The sequence below is a fragment of the Pseudophryne corroboree genome, chromosome 1, assembly GCF_028390025.1.
Source record: "Pseudophryne corroboree isolate aPseCor3 chromosome 1, aPseCor3.hap2, whole genome shotgun sequence".
Lineage (NCBI taxonomy): Eukaryota > Metazoa > Chordata > Amphibia > Anura > Myobatrachidae > Pseudophryne > Pseudophryne corroboree.
In genome coordinates, this window is record NC_086444.1 from 483,509,359 (window position 1) to 483,523,164 (window position 13,806).

The following is a 13,806-nucleotide window of genomic DNA, read 5'->3' on the forward strand; positions in this document are numbered from 1 at the left end:
CGGTAATTTACTAAGCAAAAATCACGGCAGTGATGAGGGCATTCGTAATATTTTGGAAGTCCTAGGAAAAAATCACGAATCAATACACCATCGGTCAAATACGCCTGCAATTTGCTAGAAATCGGGAATTTACTAAAAAGTGCAAAACACAAACACTGCCAACAATAGCCAAACACTGCCGTGATAAAATACAAATCGTGAAAAAGTGCTAAAAAAAAACAGACCTGCTTTTTTATCCCGTGTTTGTATAGGCATGCACGGATCCATGAGATCCGTGCATGTTTTTCAGTGGGAACGGGGGGGAAATGTTATACATTTTCTGAAAAAAAATTGCGTGGGGTCCCCCCTCCTAAGGCAAACCAGCCTCGGGCTCTTTGAGCCGATCCTGGTTGCAGAAATATGGGGAAAAAATGGACAGGGGTTCCCCCATATTTAAGCAACCAGCATCGGGCTCTGCGCCTGGTCCTGGTTCCAAAAATACGGGGGACAAAAAGAGTAGGGGTTCCCCGTATTTTTGAAACCAGCACCGGGCTCCACTAGCTGGACAGATAATGCCACAGCCGGGGGTCACTTTTATACAGTGCCTTGCGGCCGTGGCATCAAATATCCAACTAGTCACCCCTGGCCGGGGTACCCTGGGGGAGTGGGGACCCCTTCAATCAAGGGGTCCCCCCCCAGCCACCCAAGGGCCAGGGGTGAAGCCCGAGGCTGTCCCCCCCATCCAATAGGCTGCGGATGGGGGGCTGATAGCCTTTGTGAAAAGTGATTGATATTGTTTTTAGTAGCAGTACTACAAGGCCCAGCAAGCCACCCCCGCAAGCTGGTACTTGGAGAACCACAAGTACCAGCATGCGGCGGAAAAACGGGCCCGCTGGTACCTGTAGTACTACTACTAAAAAAATACCCCAATAAAGACAACACACACACACCTTGAAAGTATAACTTTAATACATCCATCCACACCTCCATATACACATACTTACCTTATGTTCCCACGCAGGTCGGTCCTCTTCTCCAGTAGAATCCATTGTGTACCTGTAGAAAAAATTATACTCACATAATCCAGTGTTTTCGGCTCCTCGGTAAATCCTTTTGTAATCCACGTACTTGAAAAAATAAAAAAACGGATACCCGACCACGAACTGAAAGGGGACCCATGTTTTCACATGGGCCCCCTTTCCCCGAATGCCAGAAACCCACTCTGACTGATGTCTATGTGGGTTTCTTCAGCCAATCAGGGAGCGCTACGTTGTGACACCCTCCTGATCGGCTGTGTGCTCCTGTACTGTATGACAGGCGGCACACGGCAGTGTTACAATGTAGCGCCTATGCGCTCCATTGTAACCAATGGTGGGAACTTTCAGGTCAGCGGTTGACCGAAAGTGACCTCACCGCTGACCTGAAAGTTCCCACCATTGGTTACAATGGAGCGCATAGGCGCTACATTGTAACACTGCCGTGTGCCGCCTGTCATACAGTACAGGAGCACACAGACGATCAGGAGGGTGCCACAGCGTAGTGCTCCCTGATTGGCTGAAGAAACCCACTTAGACATCAGTCAGAGTGGGTTTCTGGCATTCGGGGAAAGGGGACCCATGTGAAAACATGGGTCCCCTTTCAGTTCGTGGTCGGGTATCCGTTTTTTTATTTTTTCAAGTACGTGGATTACAAAAGGATTTACAGAGGAGCCGAAAACACTGGATTATGTGAGTATAATTTTTTCTACAGGTACACCATGGATTCTACTGGAGAAGAGGATCGACCTGCGTGGGAACATAAGGTAAGTATGTGTATATGGAGGTGTGGATGGATGTATTAAAGTTATACTGTCAAGGTGTGTGTGTGTTGTCTTTATTGGGGTATTTTTTTAGTAGTAGTACTACAGGTACCAGCGGGCCCGTTTTTCCGCCGCATGCTGGTACTTGTGGTTCTCCAAGTACCAGCTTGCGGGGGAGGCTTGCTGGGCCTTGCAGTACTGCTACTAAAAACAATATCAATCACTTTTCACAAAGGCTATCAGCCCCCCATCCGCAGCCTATTGGATGGGGGGGACAGCCTCGGGCTTCACCCCTGGCCCTTGGGTGGCTGGGGGGGGGGCCCTTGATTGAAGGGGTCCCCACTCCCCCAGGGTACCCCGGCCAGGGGTGACTAGTTGGATATTTGATGCCATGGCCGCAAGGCACTGTATAAAAGTGACCCCCGGCTGTGGCATTATCTGTCCAGCTAGTGGAGCCCGGTGCTGGTTTCAAAAATACGGGGGACCCCTACTCTTTTTGTCCCCCGTATTTTTGGAACCAGGACCAGGCGCAGAGCCCGATGCTGGTTGCTTAAATATGGGGGAACCCCTGTCCATTTTTTTCCCATATTTCTGCAACCAGGGTCGGCTCAAAGAGCCCGAGGCTGGTTTGCCTTAGGAGGGGGGACCCCACGCAATTTTTTTTTTACATTTAAACTTTATTTTTTTGTTAAACAAAGTGCACAATGAAGCCCAGCACGGATCTCTCAGATCCGGCCGAGATTCATTGTATTAAAGTCGGCAGTGTTTTACAAGTCACTCACGTAAAACACTGCCAAAAAAAACGAATGACATCGACATCGGAAAACACGAAAATGCAGAATACGGCAGCTTAGTAAATTAGTCGTAATCAATTCAAAAAGTTGCATATTTACACTTTCGATGTCATTCGTGATTGAACTTTGACCTCAAACGGGAAAACACGAATCTTAGTAAATTTACCCCATAGTCCATATCTCAAGAAAAGTTAGTAAAAATCGGTGGTGCTGGGCTCCGGGGAGTTCAAGGGAAATCGCAAGTGAAATTCGGGCATAGCAAGGATCTCACCATGTGTACACACCCTTAGACATACTTGCCTACCTGACCCTATCCATGAGGGAGAAAATGCTCAGTTCCTGGACTTTCCTGGTAATGTATGATTGCCATGGTTCCGGTATGTATGGTCGACCATGTTATTGGTCGACATTGACATGGACACATGGTTGACACATGAAAGGTCGACACATGAAAAGGTCGACATGAGTTTTTTTACTTTTTTGGTGTAGTTTTTTGTGAAAAAGTGACTGGGAACCCCAATTAGTGCACCGCGTCCCCTCGCATGGCTCGCTTCGCTCGCCATGCTTCGGGCATGGTGCCTTCGCTTCGCTCGGCACAGATTACCGTTCCAATCGCAGTCCACGTGGATCGTAAAGTATGGAAAAGTTCCCCAAAAGAAAAAAAAGTTAAAAAACTCATGTCGACCTTTTCACGTGTCGACCTTTCACGTGTCGACCATTTTCATGTGTCGACCATGTGTCCATGTCGACCAATAGTGGTCGACCTAATGACTGTTGACCATAACATGGTCGACCATCTGAACGGATACCGATTGCCATCCCCTGTGGTGAAACACCTTTCTTATCAATTAATTAGCTCACCACAGGTGATGGCAATCATACATTACCAGGAAAGTCCAGGAACAGAGCATTTTCTCCCTCATGGAGAGGGTCAGGTAGGCAAGTATGCTGTTAGATCTGTTACTGTTTACATTTGTGCAGGGGTGTATCTAGGTGTCCGAGCGCCCCTGGCAAAGTAGGGGACTGGCGCCCTCCATATTTGAAATAGGAAAGGTGCATGTGCAAAAAAGGGACATGATCTTTTGGGAAAGGGGCATGACCATACAATTGTTCCCCCAATTCAAATTACGCTACACAGTAGTAACCCTTATACACATCATGCCCACACAGTAGCAGTTCCCTTTACTCGTTATGCCCACACAGTAATTCTTATAGCACTGAGGAGATATCAGCAGTGCCTGGCCTGGCTGAGGACACAATGCCACCCAATGCCAGGTAGTATATTCAAATAGTAGTGGAAAGAAGTGCAGTGCAGTGGACTACCCAGTGGTGTAAGTAGAAAAAAATTGTCGTGGTCAATGAAAATGAGTGCGTGATACACATATGACCCCAATACTGCAATGCCAGATACACATATGCCCGCAATAGTGCCAGATACACATATGCCCTCACAGTGCCAGATACACACATGCCCCCACAGTGCCCGATATGCCCCCACAGTGCCCGATATGCCCCCACAGTGCCAGATATTCCCCCACAGTGCCAGATATGCCCCACAGTGCTAGATATGCCCCCACAGTGCCAGATACACATATTCCCCCACGTTGCCAGATATGCCCCCACGTTGCCAGAAACGCCCTCACAGTGCCAGATACACACATGCCTCCACGGTGCCAGATATGCCCCCACAGTGTCAGATGTGCCCCACTGTGCTAGATATGCCCCCACAGTGCCAGATACAATATTCCTCCACGTTGCCAGATATGCCCCCACGTTGCCAGAAACGCCCTCACAGTGCCAGATACACACATGCCTCCACGGTGCCAGAAATTCCCCCACAGTGTCAGATGTACCCCACTGTGCTAGATATGCCCCCACAGTGCCAGATACACATATGCCCCCACAGTGTCAGATAAGCCCTTACAGTGCCAGATATGCCCGCACAGTCATATAGTCATAGTCCCCATCCCCCTTCCAGCACATAGCCATAGTCCCATCCCAGTGAATAGCCATAGCCCCCACCTCCCCAAGCAATAGCCGTAATCCCCCAGCACATAGCCGTAGTCTCCACCTCTCCCAACACAGTCATACAGTAGTCCCCACCCACCTCCCATCACATAACAATAGTTCCCTGCCAGCATAGATAGCCATAGACCCCTCTCTGCACATAGCACCTCAACTCCCCAAGCACATAGCCATAGTCCTCATCCACCGCCCAGCACATAGCTGTAGTCCGCCCATAGCACATAGTAGTAGTCTCCCCACTCCCAGCACATACAAGCCTCCCCACACAGCATATAGCCCTAGTCCCCACCCCCACAACATCCCAGCAGATAGCCGTAGTGTCTGGCAATACCTGCTGTGCCGAGCTGCCTGGGATGGAGGGCAGAGGATCGCTCTGCAGTCAGGAGCTGGCGCCGGTGTCGGGCACCGCACCAAACTACGTGAAGAAACTGAAAAAAAAAAACTACAGCTGCCTTTCTGCCGGGAGCTCCCAAAAGCAAGGGTTGCTGGGAGTTGTAGTTTATTTTCAGTTTCTTCCCTGTAGTGCATTGCGGTGCCGGACACTGGCACCAGCTCCTGCCTGCTGAGCAATCCTCCACCCTTCATCCTAGGCAATGCACAGACAGCTCGGCACAGCAGGTATTGCCAGACACTACGGCTTAAGGGATTCTACCCATTGGCCGAGGGAGGCACCGTCAGGCGGCGCCCCCTGCTCAGTTGGCACCCCTGGCGAGTGCCATCCTGGCCAATGGGTAGATACACCTCTGCATTTGTGTAGTGATACAGCTGTGACTTTGTGATGAGGTTTTGGTCATAGCAGGAAGCAAATCAGGCTGAGGTGTGCTGTCGTTCGTAAATAATGCATGGTCATGTGATCTAATGTGTCCAATCATGTTGGTGAATTCTGTCTCAATATACCATAAATATATGCTGTCTCAGCAATAACGGCTCCCCGTCAGATCCACAATGTGCACAATCATGCACACATCCCCTGCCGCCTCATACCCCCAGCGGATGGAAATGTGGGTCAGTGAGTGTCATGGCAGAGGGGCTGCGAGCTGTGCTGAGAGCATGGCCTCGAGCAGTGAACATAGCAGCGGGGTGACGGAGGTCAGATTGCTGCAGACAGTCAAGTCTGCGCCTCGGGGAAGCAGCATCACCTAGGTTTGTAACATCTGAACACTGGCGGATCAGCACTGGGCATATTGCATGGTACAGCACTGGGCATATTGCATGGTACAGCACTGGGCATATTGCTAGCACAGTGCTTAGCATAGGACTGCTCATCACTGGTACTACACTGACAGCACTGCGCATAGCAGTGACACAGCACTGGGAATACCATCACATAGGGGCACTGAACAACTCTAGAGGGGTTTATTGGGGAGGAGGGCCCCTGGGAGGAGGGACCTGTCTATTTTGTCAGTCCCGGGCCCCAAAATTTCTGATGGCAGTCCTGCTATAATGCTGTGATAACAATGGTTTTCCCTAATCGCTTATCGCAGCAATACAAAATCAGATATCAATGCAGTTTATTATTAAAATGTTTCTGGAGCAAGACGTAATTTGTTGTGCCAGGATAGACAATTTAATTGCTCCTTACAGCGTAAAACTAATGTTGTACAGAGTCCCAACGCAAATGTAGTGTCACAGCCTAAGTAAAGTATTTAATACAATCAGATTTTCCATTTGCCTTATATTATAAGATCGTTGTGATTTTGTCTAGCAATCTCCTGCATTCTGCAGCATGTGGCACTAGCTGCAGTACAGACAACTCTATTGTAGCCCTAGCATTGGAAATGTGATGCTCAGTGCAAACCTGCATAATCTCATACTCCAAGCAAGTTTATTATTTCTAGAGCTCTCATCTTAAAGGCAACAATAGTGCATAGTCATGCTGGACATACACTGTTATCGCCCTGATTAGTCGATAATCTTCTGATCGGACTGATAATTGACTAGTGTATGGCAGCAGCCAAGCAGTAATCATCGGTTGGTCTGAGATGCTGACAACGCCAAGCGTGTCTAAAAGATCAGATAATTCGGGGTCTATTCATGAAGCAGTGAAAAGAGTGGAGAAGTGAGCCAGTGGAGAAGTTGCCCATGGCAACCAATCAGCTGCTCTGTATGATTTTATAGTATGCAAATTATAAATGTTACTTCAATGCTGATTGGTTCCTCTCCACTGGCTCACTTCTCCAAAGTTTTCACTGCTTCATGAATAGACCCCTTAGTGCGCCACATGTGGCAGTATACAGTATGTGCTGTTACGTACGACTGCCCTATATTTTGCCTGTTCCTTAACAGACGGCAGAGCACATATATCATGACCATACACTGGGGGGATGTATCAAAGCTTGGAGAAAGACAAAATATCAACCAGCCAGCTCTTGTCATTTTTCAAACACAGCCTGTAACATGACAGTTAGGAGCTGATGGAAAAGTCCTTTACCTCTCTCCACTTTATCTCTCTCCATGGTTTGATACATTTTCCCCACAATCTATGCCCAGCATACTCTAGACCAGGCATGTCCAAACTGCGGCCCTCCAGCTGTTGTGAAACTACACATCCCAGCATGCCCTGACACAGCTTTAGCATTCTCTGACAGGAAAACTGTGTCAGGGCATGCTGGGATATGTAGTTTCACAACAGCTGGAGGGCCGCAGTTTGGACATGCCTGCTCTAGACACAGTAAGAAGGATTTTAATATAGCAGAAAAGTAGATTATTTTTTTCTGTAACATTTTACTATTAAGAAACAAAGACATGTTGCAACTAAAATACTACTATAATGGCATCTTGGGACTTTACAGGTTTTTTACACTTTGTGCATTGCATATTTTCAGTTGTGCTATGCTAGTTACCATAAGTGTGAAACAATTGAAATCATCTTAATAAAGAAAATATAATTGTTGCAATATTGTTTACAATAATATAAGCACATTAATATATTCATTTAAACTGTGGCTAGATAAACGCACATTGGGGGTAATTCAGAGTTGATCGCAGCAGCAAATTTATTAGCAGCTGGGCAAAACCATGTGCACTGCAGGTGGGGCAGATATAACATTCGCAGAGAGAGTTATAGGCCTTACACACTGGGCAACATGAGTGAGAGATATGAACGATCTTGTTCATTAATGAACGAGATATCATTCATATCTTTGAGTGTGGAGGCACCAGCGATGAACGATACGCGACCCCGCGCTCGTTCATCGCTGGTGCCCCGTCGCTTGTGCATGCAGGCCAATATGGACGATCTCGTCCATATTTGCCTGCACTGCTATGGAGCCGGGTGACGGGTGGGAGTGAAGAAACTTCACTCCCCCCGTCACTGCCCCCCCCCGCCGCCGAGTCGCCCGTCGGCCGTATCCGCTGTCGGAAAGCTTGGCGGCGCATCGTGCAGTGTGTAGGGCCCTTTAGATTTGGCTGGGTTATTTTGTTTCTGTGCAGGGTAAATACTGTCTGCTTTATTTTTACACTGCAATTTAGATTTCAGTTTGAACACACCCCACCCAAATCTAACTCTCTCTGCACATGTTATATCTGCCCCCTTCCTGCACTGCACATGATGGGTCATTCTGACCCGTTTGCTCGCTGCTGTTTTTCGCAGCCGAGCGAACGGGTCTCTACTGTGCATGCGCCGGCGCCGTAGTTTGCCGGCGCATGCCAGACGGCCGAAGGCCGTGGCAGGGCTGCGATCGCCTCTGCCTGATTGACAGGCAGAGGCGGTCGCTGGGCGGGAGGGGGCAAAACGGCGGCATTTGGCTGCCATTTCGTAGGCGCAGTCCGGCCAACCCAGGTGTGTCCGGACCGAACAGGGTGCGTGTGACGTCACGCAGCCGTTGCAGGCCAGGGAGCGAGGAGTAGCTCCCGGCCAGCATGCAAAAGCTGCGCTGGCCGGGAGCTACTCTTGAAGTGCAAAGACATCGCCGTTGTGCGATGCCTTTGCACTTCTGCGGTGGGGGCCGGCACTGACATGCGGGGCGGGCTAGCCCTGTGCAGGGCGTCCCCCCCGCATGTCAGTGTAAATGATCGTAGCTGTGCCAAAATTAGCACAGCTATGATCAACTCGGAATGACCCCCATGGTTTTGCGCAACTGCTAACAAATTTGCTGCTGCGATCAACTCTGAATTAGGCTCATTGTTCCAGCATTACCATTACAACAACAACAAACAAAAAAATATCAAAACAACAAATTGAAAAAAGCCAAAGGGTTAAGGAGTTGCATCATAGTGCTGAGGGGGTAACATTCTCAGTTTCTGGCAAACTACACTATGTTGATAGTACTGGCCAAAAGAAATACATATTCCAGAACCACATGACCTTTTTGTCCGATCAGTACAGGACATTAAGACATATAATGTAATACAAAATTATAATTCTCATATCTCTTAGCTTAGTGTGTTTTGGGACATGCAATACCCATTGTATTAGGTTAAAGCAATACATTATCTTACAACAATCTCTTACAGTGTGGACACTGGCTGAAAGAGATTAACGTCAGCATGCAGCTGCTCCGAGCTCACAGTCAGCACTTCCCAATATGAGGCTTCAGAGGCAATGTAGCATGCTGTGTATGTTTATAAAATGCATTTGTGGATGATTTCCACATTTTTATGTATTGAATGCTCAATTCAGTTTAAATACCAATGTCAACTTCTTGTGGCTTTGGACAAGACACTTTTGGCGGGATTTAATGGCATCCGAGATTGCCGGAGGTGCAGGTTGCTGGCCAATCTCGGAAGGTTTTTTTTAAAGGGGTAATCACTTACAAGGCAAAACCATGCCTTGAAAGTGATTGCCCCTTTCGAAAAAAACATCTGAGATCATCTGGCATCCTGCACCTCCGGCGATCTTGACCGCCATTAATCCCGCCCCAGGTCTCTTGTTTGTTAGACTAGCGTTTCTTCTAATACCACTTTAGCAGCTTCTGGGAAAATCTTGCTTTTTAAAAAGAAAAAAGAAAAAGCAACTTAAAGCAGCATTACCACCTAATTAGCAAAATATGAATGTTCATCACTTTAAAATGGCTGCGGAGGGTTTTTATTTTCTGAAGGACCAGTCAGGAGCCAACTTTAAACATTGGTGTTGTTGTTGTCACCCCTTCCCATATGACTGCACATGATGTCATGCATAAACATGGTCGTGGCAGCAACAACACATACATTAGGTGTAACAAAAGCACCCACAGAGCTGGCCCTCATGAACCCCACCACCACTACTACCAACTTCGCCCCCCACTGAACCCACACTGAAACACAGAGTGGATGTATAGTGGGTGTTTGATTTACCAAATTAATATGATTTTTTTTAAATCCAAGTTTAGATTAGTAAAATGCACATCACAGAGCAGGACAAAGACGATGAACAATAATAAAAGATACTGACGTGTATAAGCATGTTCTTGTCTTGAAAACATGCAAAATTGTAAACTAAAAATATATCAAATATATAAATAATAAACATATCTTACAAATGAGTCAAGGATAGGTGACGAAATAATTTTCTGTTCAAGGATGTCAGCTTGTTTCTGGAAAGGTCTCTGAAACCAAACCCAAACATTTCCTGTGTTACTGCATATTCTTAGCTTCAAAAATAATAATACTATTACCATAGCAAACAGTATATTTAATAATTACTTCTATAAATAAAACTGGTATCATTAACTATTAAATATTTCAACTATATTTCAATACACATTCCTTTATGTATTATTTTTTGTACAGATTTATAACTTTATGTACACACGTATATCTGCATGTCCTATATTATGTACTCACTTATACCTTTATTTACTGTTTATGTACTCAGGCTTACCTTTATGTACATATTTTATGTACTATATCATGTACACATTCATGCTGTTATGTACTGAGTACTACTCATACATAATTGTACAATGTAACAGTATGTAGACCATACTTGCCAACTTTCTCCTCTTCAGGAGAAGCCCCGCCCTCTCTCTACGGCAGCACCATTCCCATAATTATCTTCCCATCCTGCCTAGTAAGTGGGCGAGATGTGGGAGGGCTGCCTACTCTTCCGGGAGTGTGGGAGTCTTATGCAAGTTCATGGAGAGTAGACAAGCATGATGTAGACAATAAGGCTTGGGCCACACATAGCGTTTTCACAGGACCCGGGTCCAACGAAAACGCTATGTGGATTCACAATATGCCTTTTCGCCGGATGTTGCAGAACGGCATCCGGCCAGTGCCACGACCAGATTTCAAGGAGCCCACAGTGCGGCGCAGCCGCAATGTGTGAACATATATGTTCAAATGTATGTGTTCTCCTTGAAATTCGGTAGTCCTGTCATCCGGCAACCGCAGCAAGCTACAGTTGGGTCCAGTGGATGCGGCGCCACCGCATTTGTGTGGGCGGCTGGATAGAAGCCCATGTGATAGGAGCTCATGCATGGGCGACTGGATAAGAGCCCATGTGCTGGCTCCTTCCTGCCGAGCGGGTCCTGTTCAGCAACAACACACTGTGTAGCCCAGCCTAACACATTTATGTACACACTTATACCTTTATGTATGTTTTATGTACATACTCATAAATTATTATATCTAATTATATGCCAGATTCGATATATGACAACAGAATTAGCAGCCAAAGATAATAGAAACATTCCATAACTTTATTATTATAAAATAAGTCTCTGATTTAAATTAGGCCATAATGACCTATGTTTGGTATAGTTTTGTAATAGACAAAATAACTGTGTGTACTGTCTATGATTCAGAGGTAGTACTTGACACTTTCAGATAAAGCATGCAGATCATCTGCTACAGTATACTGTATTGTACAATAACTTTTTCTCACATTAAAAATTGATTACTTACATGTAAGAAAGTTTAGGATTCTTGTGGAATGCCTGACGAGATAGAAACTTCAATGACGAATCCACCACGGTTCTAAAATGAAACAATAAGTGTTTACTAATGTCCACAAAAACACAATGTACTGCCAAGATTTGATATCCTGAGACCAGAAAAGGATTTTGCTCCATAGACCTCATGGACAAACATGTATTATGCTTTACCAAATGAAGATGCTGATATGTAAAAGCTTATATGTATGCACAAGATGAGAAAGTGGGTCAGATCCATCTTAACAGCATTATAGGCCCTAGGTAAAGTAATGCATTGGGGCCCCTAACCACCCATTCATGGAAACCAATAAAAAAAAAATCATAACATGGCTGTCAGCACTTTGATTGCTGGATAGCACCAGCCATCCACCAATCAGTATGACAACAGCCATTCACTGTCTGTCTGCAGGTTGGGAAGGCAGGTAGATAATGCTGCCTCACTGCTGATTGTGTGACCACAACCCACCTCTGCTCGAAGGCCTCCAGCATTGTGAGTCCCTGGGCAGCTGTCCAGTGTGCCTATACTTGCGGAGGCCCTGAAGTTGGTTGTGCCACATCAGATTGCCAGGTTATCAAGTATACGTTTACTTCAAGCCTTGTATGTGCTCCTATACAGAATTTTTGCCATCTCTCCCTGACTCCAATTTCAGTGGGAACGAATCACATCAATTTGGTCCTGCCCCTGATGCTTAATGGCATAAGGCAGCACTGAGTAGCAAGGAGTGAGGACCCTACACATCCCAACTGAAATATGCCCTCAGGGATCTCCCAGTAGGCAAGCATTTAATGATGGCAAGTGTGATAGCAACAATTTTCAGGGATCAAATAGTTATGATAAATGCCAGTCAAATACTAATCCTATAGTTTTCTCTGAAACTGGAGCACACAGATGTCCTTCCTCCACAAACCAAACTAACCCCAGGCCCTTATTAAACAGCAATGAAAACACAGCTGAAAATATTGAAGAGTCTTAGCCTGCAATATCCTAATATTAATAAAATAAGAATAGATACTTACAGGTTTCTGAGTCCAGTGTAGATTTTAGCATCATTCTCGTTAATTGAGGCAAAATTACGTTGTTGTGCAATGTAACTAAAAAAGAAAAGATAAACAGAAATGATTATTATACTGAAATCACATGCCTCATAATAACATAGCTGTATTTATAATAATGTTTTCTAGGTAAACTGCCTCATTCAGCCAATAAAGGAGTAGTAGTACAAACAGAAAAAGTCAGAGGTAATGTTACATAATATTATTAAAGTGGCAAACATGATACTACTGAGATTTACAATAGTTTTATTGAAAATGTTATTATCCTCCATATATTTTATTTACTGTATATGTCACTACTATAAGGATTGCTGTCTCCAAAATATTCCCTCTATGATTATGTAGCCTAATTCTAGCTAGCCAATACAGTATAGTAAGAATGTATATTAGTATAACTGATATACTGTTTTTAACTGTTTTTAATTGATCTTATAATCCAGATATTAAACCATTTTAAGTGTTGTGACCTTTAGACTAAGTGAAACAAACTTACCCAATATTTAATATTTCTAGAATTACTCCCATGGCTGTGAATCTCTAATATTGGTAATCTATAACATTTTGCACATCATTAGCATCAATGCATTCAATGGGCGGGATTCAGTTCTTTTCACCCCTTTCCACACTCGTTCTGTTTCTGCCCTCAGGGACGTTGTATCATTATTTCAGCTCACTGCCCCCGGTGTAGCGAGGCACCTAACCCTTTACACAGTAAACCTGATTACTATGGGTGCAATATGCGCGATAACAGTGATAATTTTAGAAAGGAAATTGGGCGTGATATATCATTTGAATCTCACCCAATGTCTCTATACATGGGATACGGTCAAAATCGGGCAGTCAAGATCGGAAGACCAATAGTCAGATCCCAACGGTCGGAATCCCAACAGATACCGGAGGTAAGTACTGGTGTTAGAGTACGGCACTAGGGGGGCAGTTATGGTTAGACTGTGAGGGAAGTTAGGGTTAGGATGTGGGGGAGGGGGGTTAAGGGATAGGCTACGGTAGGGGATGGTAAGGTTTGGGCTGCAGGGGGGGAGAGATTAGGGTTAGGACGCCGGAGGGGTTGGCTTGGGTTAGGATTAGGGGAGGGGGTAGGGTGAAAATACCAGGATCCTCCGGGATTTGGCCATCGGGATTCCGCTGTCGGTCTTCTGACTGTCAGGAGCCCAACTGGCGGGATTTGTACCCATCCACTATTGCTCGCTGATTTTTATTTTATTTCTGAACTATTGTAATTGTAAGTAAAACAAATGTGCAAATCTTCTACAACTAACCAAATGACAAGCTGAGAAAAAAAGAG

At 45.5% G+C, this 13,806-nt stretch overlaps 1 protein-coding gene across 5 annotated transcripts in view; it reads right to left on the reverse strand.

The window, feature by feature from the left end:
- The window catches only part of NTRK2 (neurotrophic receptor tyrosine kinase 2), a 424,378-nt gene that overhangs the window by 388,956 nt on the left and 21,616 nt on the right, over window positions 1–13,806 (reverse strand). For all 5 annotated transcript variants that reach the window (XM_063913787.1, XM_063913785.1, XM_063913786.1 and 2 more), the window contains exons 3-5: window positions 12,468–12,542; window positions 11,422–11,493; window positions 10,053–10,121 (exon numbers count right to left, since the gene is read on the reverse strand). In XM_063913787.1, coding sequence (XP_063769857.1) covers window positions 10,053–10,121; window positions 11,422–11,493; window positions 12,468–12,542 — 216 coding nt within the window. The remainder of the gene's footprint in view (window positions 1–10,052; window positions 10,122–11,421; window positions 11,494–12,467; window positions 12,543–13,806) is intronic.